The following is a 17501-nucleotide window of genomic DNA, read 5'->3' as shown; positions in this document are numbered from 1 at the left end:
TTTGCACACATGAAATATAGTCCATGATGGCTACACATCCTCCGTGGCCAATCTCACCTCAAGTATTCACTTGGGCCACGGTCACATTAAAAGTGGCACACCCTTAACCAGGATGCAGTGGAATGGAGCCATAGCTTCTAAAATGCCATTTGGCCAGCTTAAAAGTTTTCATTTCTTAGTAGAGTTCTAACCATTTGTGAAACATGGTTCACCCTGAAATTTCCTTTGGAAAATTTTCACCACAGAAATAGTTGCCAGTTTTTTTGTTTTTTTTTTTCTACAGTTCCTGTCTGTCCCTCTTGAATGGTCGTTACCGTGTGTGCCAAAGTATCTTTCCACTGAAGTGTGTTTAATTTTGCACTTATATGTTGCTTACTTCTCTTGGGCTGGGACTTCTTTATCTTCCCAGGGACCAAGTAGCCCAAAGTCACTGCTTTTTTTATGACGATCATAATTAGCTGATGGATTATTCTATAAAATTGAATTTTTCTACTAGAAGTCATAGGAATCTTATCTTGTATTATTCTTAAATATATGGTTAATATTTTGTATGTATTGTTTAGATTTATTTAAGACAAACTAACAATTTTAAAAACTATATACGTGTGTGTGGCTGACTCACTTTGCTCTACAGTAGACATTGATACAACAGGCTCCTCTGTCCGTGGGGTATTTTCAGGCAAGAATACTGGAGTGGGTTGCCATTTCCTCCTCCAGGGCATCTTCCTGACCCAGAGTTTGAACCCGTGTCTCTTGCATCTCCTACATCATCAGGTGGATTCTTTACCACTGCACCACCAGGGAAGCCCCAAAATTAACTCTACTTCAATAAAAAAAAGACTAATGATAACAATAAACAATTTGAAATATATAAAGGGCAATAAAAATAATGTAAAGCATCCATAGATGACCATTCTTAATATTTACATGTATATTTTTATATTTAAAAAGGGGAGTCAACAAGTTCCATATCGCACATGAAACTCTGCTCATGTGACAGCCTGGATGGAAGGGGAACTGGGGGGAGAATGGATGCAGTATACGTATGGCTGAGTCCCTTCGATGTTCACTTGAAACTATCACAACATTATTAATCAGCTATACCCCAATGCAAAATAAAGTTTTTTAAAAAGGGTTACTTATTTTACTTATTTTGTTATGGATTCCCTGGTGGCTCAGACGGTTAAGAGTCTGCCTGCAATGTGCGAGATCTGGGTTTGATCCCTGGGTCAGAAAGATCCCCTGGGGGGAGAAACAGCAACCCACTCCAATACTCTTGCCTGGAAAATCCCATGGCCAGAGGAGCCTGGCAAGCTACATTCCGTGGATTGCAAAGAGTCAAACACAACTGGGCACCTTCCCTTCACTTAGTTTTTTAATAGGGAATTCTAAATACAAACATATGTAGAGAGAAGAGTATTTTTATTATTCTTTTTAAACATATATTTCCTTTTTGGAGGGGCAGGGAAGGGCACAGTATGCAGGATCTTCTTTCCTGACCAGGGATGGAACCCATACCCCCTGCAGTGGAAGCTCACAGCCTTAACCACTTGACGGCTAGGGAAGTTCCTCTCTCTTTAAAGAACCCACAAAACCAATGTGACACTGAAGGAATTATTCATGTCTTTTTCAATATATGGGATCACCTATTACTTATAGTTTCTAAATAGGCAGTTGCCAGTGAGTGATGCTACTGGGTAGGGTACACCAGAGATGCAGGCAGCTCTGCCTGAACCCTTACGAGGAATGTTTACATGGCCTGCGATTTTGGATATTCTGGCTGGACAGTTCAGTGAGAAGCAAGTAGTGGATTTCTCTGGAAGGAGGCAGGCCCTCCACACCCCCCAGGCCCATCTGCCCCTCAGGCTGGATCCCTCCTCCCAACCCTCTGCAGACCTTCCATACCAGAGCTCTTACTCCGGGCCCTCCCTGGCTGCCCTACTCCTTGCCCCACCCAGGACTCTCTTCTCAAATCTCCCTAGGTGTGTTTCCTCTTCAAACAGATCTTGGATCTTTAAATCTTATTTTGTTGTGTTCTACCTAGGAAACTGGCTCCAGCCAAACTTTTCTTAAGGTCTTGGTTATTTTATTCCAAGTGTAGCCTCAATAGGAGGAACTGATTCTTCAGTGTGAAAAGGTTTTGCAGCTCTTTTCTGCTCTTGACCCATGTCAATGAAATACCAATCAATTGAAGATAGAACTGAAAAATTTTATTTGGGCCAAATTTGAGGATTATAACCTGGGAAGAGCATCTCAAAGAGTTCTGAGAACAGTCCTGTCCTTTAGTGATCAAGACACACTTTATATAAGTTTTTTGAGACAGTAGACTGTACATTAAATGGTGTATTATTGACAGTTTACATAATCCAGTTTGAAGTGCCCAGTGTTTGTACATGTGACCCTTTACAAGGTCAAGAAGGAATGTTATCCTTTAAGGAGTTGTCTTGTTGACGCTAGGAGAACGCTGTTTATGGTTGAGCAGGTATTCCTGCTGGTGGGGAGGTTTGGTCAATGCATAATGCCGATGCACAATGCACGGTGCTGGGAGAGGTGAGGGAGGGCAGAGAAGAATTTTTATGTTAAATTTTTCTTGTCTTGCCGTAAATATGAATTTTATTTCACACCCACTACAGGCTGTTGGGTGGGGAGTTGAGAGGGTTTTACCTGAAATCTTATCTCCAATCCCACATTCTCCAGCCCCACTCCAGGAGACATGGGCATATCAGGATTGAAGCACCTTGAGGAAGGAGCTTGAACCCAACACCCAGGGCTGCCCCACTCAACCCTACCTCTAGGGAGTGAGGCTTTACTCAGATCCCTCCCACCCTCCCGAGAGAGATTTTATTAACTGCTTATGTCCTTCCTCCTAGGATCCTTCCGACCCTCTATCCACACAAAAGGCCCATTCCCAGTCAGGTTCCTTCCCTGGAATCAAAACACCTCCCAGCTCTACTCCTGTTAACAGGGTAGGTGAACCAGGGCCAGGAAAACCAAGTTTGTGGAACTTCTAACGACCTTGGGATATTCGTGCAGCCTGCCTCCCAGTGCTCCAAGATAAAGGAATTTTCTGCTTCTGCAAACCAGACTCGCAGGTTTCCGCCTGCCCCCCACCACCACCACCATACTCCCCACTTCCCAAGCACACCTTCAGAGATGCACCTGCATGCCCACTCAACACTTCCCTATCCATTCTTGTGGCTTCACTGGATCACAGCCAACTGCAACCTTCCTGCTTTTATGGCAAATAATTTCTCATGCAGCCTTTAACACCTTGAAATGAAATACTTAGGGATTTCCCTGGTGGCAGAGTGGATAAGAATCTGTGTGCCAGTAGAGGGGACATGGGTTTGATCCCTGCGTCAGGAAGACCTCCTAGAGGAGGAAATGGCAACCCACTCCAGTATTCTTGCTTGAGAAATTCCATGGACAGAGGAACCTGGCGGGCTACAGTCCATTTGGTCCCAAAGAATCAGACATGACTGAGAGAGTAACACCCACACAGGATGTATCAAGCCAGCCTTTACCATCTTGGCATGAAATACTTAGATAATGAAACCTGTGTCCACACAGAATTCTTCTAATGTTAATAAAATGTCCCAAATATAATATAAATAGGGTAAAAGTGAAATAAAAGGAGAGAAATTCATAATTATTTAAAATTCTTATTTTTTTCCTTTTTTTTTTTTTCTGCCACATGGCTTGCCAGGGAAAGTGTTGGACCTCCAAGAAATTCCTGAGAAATTCATAATTAAAAGAACATGTAGGGGGAGGAGAGGGTGGGACAAACTGAGAGAATAGCACTGATATATCCCTATATATACACTACCGTGTGTAAAATGGATAGCTAGTGGGAAGTTGCTGTATAATGCAGGGAGATCAGCTCCCTGCTCTATGATGACCTAGAGGGATGGAACTGGGGCCAGGGGGAGGCTCAAAAGGAATCGGATATAAGTGTTAGCACTCAGTCGTATCTGACTCTTTGTGACCCCATACATTATAGCCCATCCGGCTCCTCTATCCATGGGATTCTCCAGGCAAGAATACTGGAGTGGGCTTGCTGTTCAGTCTCTCGATCGTGTCCGACTCTTTGCGACCCCATGGACTGCAGCACGCCAGGCTTCCCTGTCCTTCACCATCTCCTGGAGTTTGCTCAAACTCATGTCCATTGAGTCAATGATGCCATCCAAACATCTTGTCCTCTGTCGTCCCCTTCTCCCCCTGCCTTCAATCTTTCCCAGCATCAGGGTCTTAGTAATGAGTCGGCTCTTCACATCAGGTGGCCAAATTATTGGAGTTGAGTAGCCATTCCCTTCCACAGGGCATTTTTCCAACCCAAGGATCTCCTGCATTACAGGTAGATTCTTCACCATCTGAGCCATCAGAGAAGCACCTATATATGCATAAAGCTGATACATACAGCAAAAACTAACAACATTGTCCAATTAAAAATTAATAAGTACAATACAATAAAATAAATAAATACAAAAAACCAAAAAAGAATATTACTTCAATATGCAAATGATACTTGGGCTTGCTCCCAGTAAGATTGTATGGTCAGGCCACTCAAGATGGCTGTTCCCTTGCTCTCTGTACACCCTTTGCCCTACCAGTGCCTGCTCTACTGCAACCTATGCACATGGGCACACGGCTGACCTACCCACCTACTTGCCCCAGGCCCCATCTAGTGATTGTTCTTATCAAAGGGGCAGTGAGGAACTTGCCCTTCTGGTTTCCCTGGTACTACTGAGGCCGCCTGACATCAATTCCCCTGTAACTGGTAATCTTCCCCCCAGTCCTGACTCCCACCCTGGGAGTAAAGACAGCCACCACATCCTGCCCCCGTGTTCTGCCCACCAACCTCTGCACACAGTGGGGTGTCGCTCCAGGACCTTGCTTCCGATGTGTAAGCTTCCCCATCCATTAAACTACTTACGTCTCTGTTGCTGACTCGGGGCTCTTTCTTTGGTCTTGAGGCTGGGCAAGCACAGACCTTGTAGACCTGTGAGGAGTGGCTCAACAAGATTTAGTTACTCAGTGTGGAGGGCAGTCAGCAGCAACCTTTGGGGATTTGTTACAGATGCAGATCTGATTCAGAGCTTGGATTTTAAAACCTTCCCAGGGCATGTGAAAAATCCCCAGGGTGATCAGACTTCTCTGTGGATGCCTAGGGCTCCATAAGACCCAGAGCTGGTACTGCCTACACGAGGAGATTTTGTGGTTTTCTGAATAGGAGCATAATAACTAGCAAAGTACCAACAAAGTCAAGGACATTCTTCCAACTGACACAGTAATTGCATTCCTGGATTTCTCAGTGTCTATTTTTTTTAAATTATTGTTACTTTTTTATTATAGTCGCTTTACAATGGTAAAGAATCCGCCTGCATTTCAGGAGACCTGGGTTCGATCCCTGGGTTGGGAAGATCCCCTGGAGAAGGGAAAGGCTACCCACTCCAATCTTCTGGACTGGAGAATTCCATGGACTATACAATCCATGGGGCTGCAAAGAGTCGGACACGACTGAGCGACTTTCGCTTTCACTTCACTACAACAATAATATAGTTGGCTTAAATATAGCTGGGTTCGTTTCTGCTGTACAGGAAAGTGAATCAGCTACACATATACATGTACCTTTTGGGGGATTTTCTTCCCACTTAGGTCACCAAAGAGCACTGAGTGGAGTTCCCTGCGCTATACAATATGCAAATGATACAAATGCAAATGAGACTTGGGCTTGCTCCCAGTAAGACTGTGTGGTCAGGTCACTCTGGATGGCTGTCTCTTGCTCTCTGTACGCACTTTGCCCTACCAGTGCCTGCTCCACCTACACGCTATGCACATGGGCACACGGCTGACCAAAAGATCTGCGTATATTTTGGCCATCTGTATGTCTTCTTTGGAGAAATGTCTATTTGGTCTCGCGCCCATTTTTTGATTGCGTTTTTTTTTTTTAATTAAGCTGCAGGAGCTATTTGTATATTTTGGAGATTAACCCCTTGTCAGTTACTTCATTTGCAAATATTTTTTCCCATTTTGAGGGCTGTCTTTTGCTCTTGCTTATGGTTTCCTTTGCTATGCACAAGCTTTTAAGAATAATTAAGCCCTATTTGTTTATTTTTGTTTTTATTTTCATTACTCTAGGAAAGTGAAGTCACTCACTTGTGTCCAACTCTTTGCGACCCCAAGGACTGTAGCCTGCCAGGCTCCTCTGTCCTTGGGTTTTTTCAGGCAAGAATACTAGAGTGCTTTGCCGTTTCCTTCTTCAGGCAATCTTCCCAACCCAGGGATCAAACCCAGGTCTCCTGCATTATGGGCAGACTCTTCATTGTCTGAGCTACCAGGGAAGCCCCAATTACTCTAGAGGGTGGGTCAAAAAATATCCTGCTGCAATTTATGTAAGAGTGTTCTGCCTATGTTTTCCTCTAGGAGTTTAGGCCTTACACTTATGTCTTTAATCTATGTTGAGTTTATTTTTTGTGTATGGTATTAAGAAGTATTCTAATTTCATTCTTTTATATGTAGCTGTCCAGTTTTCCCAGCACCACTTATCGAAGAGACAGTCTTTTCTCCATAGTATATTCTTTTTTTTTAATGTATTTTCTTTTTGGCTGCACTGTCTTCCTTGCTGCCTGAGGCTTTCTCTAGCCGCAGTGAGCAGAGGCTACTCTCTAGTTGTAGGGTGCAGGCTTCTCATTGCAGTGACTTCTCCTGTTGCAGACCATGAGCTCTAGGCATGTGGGATCAGTTGTGGCCCACAGGCTTAGTTGCCCCATGGCATGTGGGATCTTCCTGGACCAAGGATGGAACCCATGTCCCCTGCATTGGCAATTGGCTCCTTAACCACTGGACCACAAGGGAAGTCCCCATTGTATATTCTTGCCTCCTTTGTCATAGTTTAGGTGACCATAGGAGCATGGGTTTATCTCTGGATTTTCTATCCTATTCCATCTTATTTTTTTGTTTGTTTGCTTTTGTGCCAGTACCATACTGTCTTTTTTTCTCTTTGTTAGCACTTATTTATTTGGCTGTGTCAAGCCTTAGTTGTGTATGTGGGATCTTTTATTTCAGCACACAGGCTTCTCTCTAGTTGTGACATGTTGGCTCAGTAGTTGTAGCTCAAGGGCTTAGTGGCCTGACCAGGGATTGAACCTGTGTCCCCTGAATTAGAAGGTGGATTCTCAAACACTGAACCACCAGGGAAGTCCCACCATACCGTTTCGATTACTATAGCTTTGTACTATAGTCTGACATCAGGGAGCCTGATTCCTCCAGCTCCAATTTACTTTTTCAAGACGGCCATTCAGCATCTGTTAACACACTTTACATTTACATGTAAACTGAATTGGGTTATAGGCTCATATTAACAGGCTTTCTTCCTGTGTGAAAATCCGCAGGACATTGACCAAGAGGAGGAATCCAGGACGGCTCTCCCCTGGGGAGTGCTGCCCTGTGCATGGCTACCCGCGGGCACCCCCACTGCTGAGACGCCAGAACGCACCCACGCCCGTGCTCAGTCGCTCAGTCCCGTCTGGTTCTTTGCAATCCCCTGGACTGGAGCCTGCCAGCCTCCTCTGTCCATGGAACTTCCAGGCAAGAATACTGGAGTGGGTAACCATTTCCTCCTTCAGGGGATCTTCCCTACCCAGGGATGGAGCCCGTATCTCCTATGTCTCCTGCATCTCAGGCAGATTCTTTAGCATTGAGCCACCTGGGAAGCCCAAATACACCCATAACTTTCCCAAAATGTTCCTGTGATCTTTGTTTACCCTCGACCCCTGAGAGCCATTATGCTCCAATCATTTCAGGCAATATGCCCTTGCAATCGAATCATATTTTTTTCTTTTTAACTGGAGTATAGCATGGAGTGTAATTCCAGGAATTAACAGAGATTGTGTCTGAGGAAGAAATTGAAGAATAGAATCTGGCTGCTCAATTTCTGCCCTGTTATCCTACTTGAAGTTTTAAAACTTTTTTTTTTTTAGATTTATCTCTAGTTGTGGCTGGAGAAGGAAATGGCAACCCACTCCAGTACTCTTGCCTGGAAAATCCCATGGATGGAGGAGCCTGTTCAGCTACAGTCCATGGGGTCACAAAGAGTTGGACTCAACTGAGTGACTTCTCTTTCTTTCTTTTTCTAGTTGTGGCGAACAGGGGGTACTCTTCATTGAGGTTCTCAGGCTTCTCACTACAGTCTCTTCTCTTGTTGCAGAGCATGGGCTCTAGGCCCGCCAGCTTCAGTAGCCCTTGGGCTCTGTAGTTGTGGCATGCAGGTTTTGTTGCTCCACAGCACGTGGAATCTTCCTGGACCAGAGATCAAACCCATGTCCCTTGCATTGCAAGGCAGATTCTTAACCACTGGAGCACCAGGGACTTTAAACTTTTTTAAAAAACCACCTTTAGAGCTCATGATTGGGTGATAATCAATTTTCTTAAACTCATTATCAAACAGGTTCCCACAGTTTAAACATTACATTAAAAAGTAATGTATTTCACTGGATAGAAGGGTGTGGTTTCAAAGATTTGCTTCAAATTGTCTGGGGTAGCAAGTGGGTGGGAGTAGAGATGAAACCAGAATGGTCAGGAGTTAACTGTTGGAGCTGCTTGCTCCTTCCACTCTTCCACTTTGGGACATGATGGAAAACCGCAATAGGAAAAATTTTATTGACAGTGTACATATTGAAAATAAGTTTGTCCTGTATAATAGTCACCCCATCTCTCAGAATTCAAGGTCTCCACACCCAGACTGCTATGGCCCCCTATTCCCTTCCTTGATTTATTTCCCGTAGCATTGATCACCTTCCAACACATGACATGTCATTCACATGTCATGTCTACTGCTTCTCATGGCCCATGGGAATCATAGTTTCATTTCATGCTTATTCCATAATAAAACCATTTTCCTCCCGTTGTGAAGATGATGTTGAGGGGTAGACAGGAGATTGCCCCAAAAGCATCTAATTTGCTTATTCTGTCTCCTGTTCACCATCTCTCTCTCTCTCAGAAGGTAAGTTCTATGTGGGCAAAAAATCTATGATGGTTTCACTTGCTGATATTTAAAATTACATGTGTAGCTCATATTTTATTTTCATTGCATAGAGTTGGTACAGAGGTTGAAAGCAAGAATCCTAGAGCCACCCAAAAATGAAAGCATTAGTCATTCAGTCATGTCCAATTCTTTAGGACCCCATGGATTGCAGCCCACCAGGTTCCTCTGTCCATGGAATTCTCCAGGCAAGAATATGGGAGTGGGTATCCGTTCCCTTCTCCAGGGGATCTTCCCAACCCAGGGATCAAACCCAAGTCTCCTGCAATGCAGGTATATTCTTTACTTTCTGAGCCATCCAGGCTAAGTTCAAAACCCAGCTCTGTCACCTACTAGCTGTGTGACCTTGCGCAGGTCACTTGACCTCAGTTTTCACAGCTGTGAAGTGGGGACATAGCCATACCTACCTCAGGGGGTTGCTAACCCGACTGGTAGTAAGAGGCTCCATGAAGTTCAGCTGGATTATTACTGGTTACAGCACTCATTTAGGTGTCAAATAGAAATGCATTTGGTTCCAGCTGGAGCCTGTTTTCTCCTGTGCAAGGATCTCCAAGATAGTGATGCTGGATCCTTAGAGGTGATGGGAACTGTTCCATTAGCTAAGGGATATGAGGCCTCCCGCCCAGATGCCTGACTGAATAACAGCAGATGTTCAGCACCAAGGGTCTTACAGCCTGGTGAGGGATGCTCCAAAGGACCAATGGTGGGCATGACAGACAGCCTCTGGATCCTGGCATCTCCTGCTCCTCCCTCCACTATTGCTTCAGTGATTTGGTCCCATAATTACCCTGCAGGTGTAACTAGAGTTCGAAGGAGGGGAAGTTTGGAGAATAGGCCAGGAGGCAGGGCAAGAGGGCCTGGCAAGTAGGCCTGGGAGGAAGACAGGGAGAAGGGAGGGGCAGGCAGATATGGCTAGTCATTGGGAGAACGAGGCCAGGGCGGGGGTGGGGTAGGGGGTAAGGGAGTGGAGGGTGGGTGGTCTGGTTGCTGGGTATGAAGAAGGGAGGGGCGGACGAATAAAAAGGGCTGAGGTGGTGGTGGGAACAGGTGAGGCAAGGTGAAGGCCCACTGGTGAGGAACACTGGCTGAGATGCAGGGTAAGACTCGGGGCGCAGAGCGGATTTGGCGGCGGGTGCTGGGATGCGCAGGGCGCAGAGCAGCTGCGGTGGTCGGCTGGCAAGGACGGGCTGGGAGTTTGTGGACTTGAAGGGGCGGCTGCTGAGGTGTGGGGGTGACAGCTTTTGGCTGCGGGAAGCAGGGGCATCGCCTGCGGAGGCTCCAGGTCACTGATGTCTTACGCTGGCTCTCCAACAGCAGAAGCCGCGGGGCCTGGCGAGGAGACCATGGGCGCCTCAACCTCCTGGGGCCTGCTCCCCCGCGTCCCAGCTCCGCACCACGAACCACAGGAGGTTCCGGGCCCGAACCATCTGCCCATCGAGATGCTCCGGGAGGTGCTGAGCTACCTGCCCCCAAGCACGCTGCTCCGGCAGTGCCGCCTGGTGTGCCGGCGCTGGCGAGAGGTGGTGGACGGCAGGGACCTGTGGCTGAGCATCCTGCCCTGGCAACACCCCGACCTGTGGCCCGTCATCCTCACCTGCCTGCCCCCTGCTGGCGACCCCGGGCCCTGCATCCTGGGCCGCTTCTGCGAGCTCAGACCCATAGGGCGCAAGCTCACCGTGAACCCCCCGGAGAAAGGTGAGGACTCCAGGAAAGGGGTAGATCCTCGTGCGGGTGGGTGGGAAGGAGTTTTTCCGCAGCTAAAACTTGGTGGCTGGGGCAAACATGGAGCCTGTTGGGAGGAGCGGAGGGGCAAGGCCACCCTGGAAACCCCTGGGACTTAACAACGTAGGTTGGAGGGCAGGCAAGAATCTTGGTCACAAACCTTTTTCATGTAACAGAAGACCTCTGGAATTGTATGATGCTGAGCGGTAGCGATGACTCGGAGGAAGAGGAAGACTTCGGGGTCAGGCTGAAGACTTCTGGGGAGACTAGCTACAGTCCTGCCTACAGGTGAATGTCCCTAGTGCCCAGGGTCAGGGCGGTGGTGAGTTATTGCTGGGCCTCATTTATCTTGCTCTTTCATAGGTGTTGGTACAAGGGAGAAATTTTGGATCTGGAGGAGGAGGGCCTGTGGCGGGAACTCCTGGATAGTGGAAAGATTTGGATTTCTGTCTGTCGCCGGTGAGTGTGAGGCTAAAAACAGCCCTTTGTTCAGTGCTGACTTTGGCATGGATGATGTCATTTAGGTCTCCTAGCAACACCTTGGGGCTTCCCACCTCACTCAGTGGTGTGAGGAATCTGCCTGCCAATGCAGAAGATGTGGGTTCAATCCCTGGATGGGAAAGATCCCCTGGAGAAGGGGATGGCAACCCACTCCACTATTTTTGCCTGGGAAATCCCATAGACAGAGGAGCCTGGTGGGCCGCAGTCTGTGGGGTTGCAAAGAGTGGGACATGACTTAGTAGCTAAACAACAACCCCTTAGGATAAAGTAGGAGGGGAAATGACTGGGCCACCTTCATAGAGCAAAAGTCCACTCCCTGAACCCTCTGCTAATTCCCCCCTAAAGGGACTTGGATTGGAAGATGCCTGACTGGATTCAATATAGAGGGCCTGGGCCCAACTAAATCTCATCTGTGAATGAGATGCTCCTGGGTTTAGATGGAGGCAAGATAGAGTTGGCTAAGAGGTCAGATTCTGGAGCCAGAACCTCTCACGTTCAAATCTGGCATTAGGCTCAAACTTGTTTGCCTCTTAGAGCTTGTGCTCTGTATGATGGTCTTGAAATTGGGATCCATGAAAGAACTTCCAAGGGATATCTGACCTGGATGATTTTAAGCAAGGTGCATCCCAAATCCTGTACACTTTTATGTTCTCTGTTGTAAAATGACTCAGCTACAGATCACACCTATGGTGGGAGCATCACTGTTTATGCTTCTCAGTTCCTATCCCATAATGCTCATTTTGTTTTGTTTTGTTTTCCTTAATTCATCTGTGCCGGATCTTAGTTGCAGCTCTCTAGTTGTGGCACTTGCTCCAAGGCATGTGGGATCTTAGTTCCCCAACCAGGGATCCAATCTGAGTCCCTTGCATTGAAGGGTGGATTCTTAACCACTGACTCCCAATGCTCCAGTTTTATAGAAAAGGAAAACCCCTGAACTAAGTTCTTTTGGGGCCTTATTATGTGTTTCACCTCAGCCTCCAGGTCATCCTAAGTCATGTTGGTCTTACTGGAGTGGCTCACCCCCAGTTTACACTATGCGAACGTGGACAGCCTCCACCAAATTGCATTGTAGTCTGTCCATTATGACCCAAAGTTCCCAGGTGGACAAACACTTAGCGTTTCATGGTCACAGGAAAAATTTTGAATAGGTATTTATAACTGTATGTGGTTGGCACAGAACAGTTTGAAAGGTAAGTCAAAAGAACATATATTAGTACTATGTTAGGATACTTTGTGGGAGAAGGCAATGGCAACCTGCTCCAGTATTCTTGCCTAGAAAATCCCATGGACAGAGGAGCCTGGTAGGCTGCAGTCCATGGGGCCACTAAGAGTCGGACATGACTGAGCGACTTTCACTTTTCACTTTCATGCATTGGAGAAGGAAATGGCAACCCACTCTAGTGTTCTTGCCTGGAGAATCCCGGGGATGACAGAGCCTGGTTGGCTGCCGTCTATGGGGTCACACAGAGTCGGACATGACTGAAGCGACTTAGCAGCAGCAGCAGGATACTTCTGTGGAAGAAGTAGAATGTACATCTGAAAAGTGAAGTGATGCTAAGTCTCTGTAAACGAAATTACCTGTTTGTGTATTTATATAGTCCCTTACTCTTAAGTGACATGAAAAACAGAATGTTGCCGGCAAATCTACCCTTAGAATCCCTCATGCCCCATTCCCCATCACTTCCAATCTAAAGATAGCACCATCCTGAATTCTACTAACATAGATCAGTTTTTCCATTTTGGTACTTAATATATATGGAGTCATGCAGAATATAGTTTGTATTTGGCCTCTTTCAATGAACATGTTTGTAAATTCATCCATAATTATAGGTAGCTGCAGTTTCTTTTTATGACTGTGTAATATTGCATTATATGAATATACCATAATTTGTCCATTTAGCATTGACAGACATTGGATGTTTCTTTGAATGTTGCTGGGTATTCCATCATCAGTTTATTTAGATTTCCCCTGGATCCTTTTAAATGACTAAGAAAAACACATTGGAAATGACATCCTTACAGAATGAGAAGCAATATGGGGAAGAAAAAATAATATAGGAGGGGGTACCTTGAACAGCACAGCTCTCGGTCATAGCATACAGACCAGCCAGGGAGCTCATTTAGTCCAAATGCATTCCTTGGGTGTGCAGAGGTTCCAAGCTCCCATGTAACAAGCACTGGCAGGTAATGATTGTACTTGTTGGGGGGACCACCGTTTTGGATTTCCACATGGGAAGGCCATTGAGGTAAAGCGGGCAGACCCTCAGAAAAATGGGGTGGCAAGTCAGTCTTAAAGAGCTTCTCCTCCGGCAGCTGGACAGAACAACAAGGCAGTGACCGGATGTATCAGCTAGTCGTCAAGCTTCTAGATGCCAACTATGCCACCTTGCATTATTTCTTCCATAAACGTTTTCCCGTCCGTCCGCGGACAGGTAGCTTCTCCTTTCGGGTGAGTCTCTGACAGGGGTGAGGGGAAAGAATGGTGGGGTCTGTAATGAACTACTGTTGCCTAACAAATTGGCCCAAGTTTACTGGTTTAATATTAACAAGGCTCATCTTATCACCTCCTATGCTTTCTATGACTAGGTCTCTGCTACGAGTTGCTGACTTTGTTCTCTCATGTAGCTCATTTCAGACATTGGCTGGAGCTGAAGGGCAGGGTGGGCTGTGAGTGTGTCTACAGCTGGCCAAGCAGCTCTTGGTTTAATCTCAGAGCTTGGCCATGGGATCTCCCTGCTGGGAGAAGTTTGGGCTTCCTCACAACATGGCGGCTTCGAGGAAACCTGCTGTTTCCTGATGGTTCAGGGTACCGCACTCTTGGTTACAATGAAACCCTCCCAGATTCAAGGGGGTGGGAATTTGGGAATTAGACCCCACCCCTGGGTGAGGAGTGGCATGATTCTAGAAGGACTGTGGAAGTAGAGACATTGTTGTAGCCATCTATGGAAAATACCACAGGCCAGAAGGCCCAACTCAGTATTTGAGGGGATGGCCATGGCACAATGCGACTTCTTTTTCTGCCTACAGATCATGCATGCGTTCACCAACATCAAGAAGGGCGTCCGCTTTGTGTTGTTTGACCACAGTGTCGAGGGCTATGACTCGTGGCCTGAGCAGTGTGGAGTCCCCAGGCCCCAGTCCAGTGTCATCGTACGGATCCGTCCCTAGGCTGTCCTTGTGAGACAACCTGACCGTGCCTTCCAGGAGCTGCGACCATTGGCCAGACCACCTCAATAATCAAGAGCTTGTAGCTCCTGGCATCCTGGGATCTATCCTGGGTCCAATCAAGGGACCTACTGGGCCTTGTCTTTAAATTCTATGAGAAACTACGAGAAGAACGTTCTTACATCAGGGTTACTGACTGAATGCAGCCCCTGTTCTATGGAGTGGAGACACATGGGTGAAAACAAGGAAATGGCGAGAGGGCTCCTCACCCTCCCCTCCAGTGCCAGGCCCTTTGGTTTGGCCCCCATGCCCTCTGCCCTTGTCTTCTGGTTCTGCTGCAGAGGCTTCATTGATCACTTCCAAGAATCCCTCTCCTCATGTCTGAACCAGAAACCCATCCCTCTGGCTGAGTAATTCCAGTCTCTAACCTTCCGTGATTTCAAGACTTTGACCAGGACTCAGAGCTGAAAGTTAAACTAACTCAAAAAATTGTTTAGAGGCAGAGGGTTCTGCCCACCCTGTGCACAATGAATTTGGTCCCTGGAGCCCAGCCCTATTCTGGATTCTACGGTGGATAGAATTATTTTGTTATTTTGAAATTCTTTTTGAATTTGGAGATAATAAATCAGGACTGTATCTTCCAATCATAGTTAATAAATACAATATTTGCCTAAAGCAACTCAGCTTTTTCAATGTTACAATGTTACTTGACTACTTTGTTGTTCAGTCACTCAGTTGTGTCTGAATCTTTGCAACTCCATGGACTGCAACATGCCAGGTTTTCCTGTCCTTCACCATCTCCCAGAGAATGCTCAAACTCCATTGAGTTGGTGATGCCATCCAACCATCTTGTCCTCTGTCATCCCCTTCTCCTCCTGCCTTCTATCTTTCCCAGCATCAGGGTCTTTTCCAATGAGTCAGCTCTTCCCATCAGGTGGCCAAAGTATTGGAGCTTCAGCTTCAGCATCAGTCCTTCCAATTCAGGGTTGGGTTTCCTTTAGGATTGACTGGTTTGATCTCCTTGCAGTCCAAGTGACTCTCAAAAGAATCTTCAACACCACAATTTGAAGGCATCAAATCTTCAGTGCTCAGCCTTTTTTATGGCCCAACTCTCACATCCATACATGATTAGTGGAAAAACTATAGCTTTGACTAGACAGACTTTTGTCGGCAAAGTAATGTGTCTGATTTTTAATATGCAGTCTAGGTTTGTCATAGCTCTCCTTCCAAGCTTTTAATTTAATCTTTTAATTTCATATCTGCAGTGATTTTTGCAGCCCAAGAAAAATTTGTCACTGCTTCCATTGTTTCCCCATCTATTTGCCATGAAGTGATAGGACCGAATGCCATGATCTTAGTTTTTTGAAGGTTGAGTTTTTTTTTTTTTTTTTTTTGAAGGTTGAGTTTTAAGTCAGCTTTTTCACTGACTTGGTTCAGAGTAAACAGTTGTTTTCTTTGAGGGAAAACTGTCCAGAGGGAAATACCAATAGAAGGTGTATTCTCCAGTCAAGAGAATGGAAGAGTTAGAAAGGAAATCATGAGGTCAAAGATTATCAACCAGGGTTAAAAGCCTTAGGCAGGTGTGGAAATGGGCCCAGTGTCACAGTGACACCACATTTGTGACTTTCTGGTCACAAGCGTGAGAGAACCTTGCAATGGCAGGATCCAGCTGTCCCCACCCCAGTCCAGGGGTCATGGCTGCCCCCTCCCAGCTGCAGGATCCCTAAGAAGCTCCAGGTGTCCAGATGGAAAGCAGATGAAGCTGCTGCTGCCTTTGATGTGTCCACCCTGAAGTGTTCCCCCACCTGCAGTAGAAGATGGGACACATATATGTGTGTGTGTGTGTGTATACATATGTACATATATATATATACACATACATTCATATGGGCTTCCCTGATGGCTCAGATGGTAAAGAATCCGCCTGCAATGCCAATGCGGGAGGCCTGGGTTGGATCCCTGGGTTGGGAAGATCCCCTGGAGGAGGGAATGGCAACCCACTCAAGTATTCATGCCTGGAGAATTCCATGGACAGAGGAACCTGGCGGGCTACAGTCCATGGGGCTGCAAAAAGTCGAACACAACTGAACAGCTTTCACTTTCACATATGTATACACATATATATTGTACATTATGAATATATGTAAGTGTTGGTGTATATATATATATATACACCAAATTAAAAATGGAATATATCCTACATTGGTATTCTGGATATGTATCTCCAGAAGATAATATACACATATATATGCTTCCTGGTGGCTCAGTAGTAAAGTCTGCCTGCCAATGCAGGAGATGTGGTTTCGATCCCTGGGTCAGGAAGAATCCCTGGAGAAGGAAATGGCAGCCCACCCCAGTATTCTTGCCTGGGAAATACCATGCACAGAGGTGCCTGGCATGAGGTTGCAAAGAGTCAGACACAACTGAGCAACTGAGCACGCACACACGCCTTCAGGACTCCAAGTCCCAAGAAAAAGAGCTGGAGTAAAATTCAGAACATCATGTAAGCAGTGATGTCTGGATGTCAGAACTTGCCGAAACACCAAGGAATGCCAAGAAGCTAGTGGGGCTCAAAGTGTCAGGGGAACCTCCAGAAGTTCTCTGTTGGATGTCTCTGAGATCCTGCTGACTCTACCAAGAAAAATGTCAGTGGAAATTCCTCACCTCTCAGGAAGAGGAAAGGGGAATTTTATTAAAGTCAAACAGGATTACAGCATAGGAAGCGGATACTCAGAAACCTCTGAGAACTGTACCATTTGTTAGAAGGTGAAGGTATAGTCATGCATTGATACATTTTCTAAACAAAGGATCGTACCACAAAATGACATATAATATATTATGTAATGTTCACCAAAGATACATAGTCCAGGTAAGAATGTACAAAGCAAGCGATAATGTACAGAACAAGCAGGACCCTAAGTGAGCTGGGAAAGAACGCGTCTCTTCAGAAAGTCACACTGCTAACATCAGAAGAAAGAGAAAGGAAATGATCTTTACAATAGAGTGAACGCTGCTGTTTTTTAGGAGTTCTGATGTAATGAAGTTGTACACTGTACATTAGACAGATACATAG

The 17501-nt window shown here is 46.0% G+C and overlaps 1 protein-coding gene across 1 annotated transcript; it reads left to right on the top strand.

Annotated features, from left to right (window-relative positions):
• Positions 1–10383: 10383 nt before the first annotated feature.
• Positions 10384–14431, top strand: LOC133055083 (F-box only protein 27-like). Its single transcript, XM_061140553.1, has 5 exons — positions 10384–10735; positions 10939–11050; positions 11126–11221; positions 13577–13712; positions 14291–14431. The coding sequence occupies exons 1-5, from the start codon at positions 10384–10386 to the stop codon at positions 14429–14431; spliced, it is 837 nt and encodes a 278-aa protein (XP_060996536.1).
• Positions 14432–17501: the final 3070 nt, after the last annotated feature.

The sequence above is a fragment of the Dama dama genome, chromosome 4 (assembly GCF_033118175.1).
Source record: "Dama dama isolate Ldn47 chromosome 4, ASM3311817v1, whole genome shotgun sequence".
Classification (NCBI taxonomy): Eukaryota; Metazoa; Chordata; class Mammalia; order Artiodactyla; family Cervidae; genus Dama; species Dama dama.
Note: the sequence above shows the minus strand (reverse complement) of the source record. Positions and strands in the feature narration are given on the sequence as shown.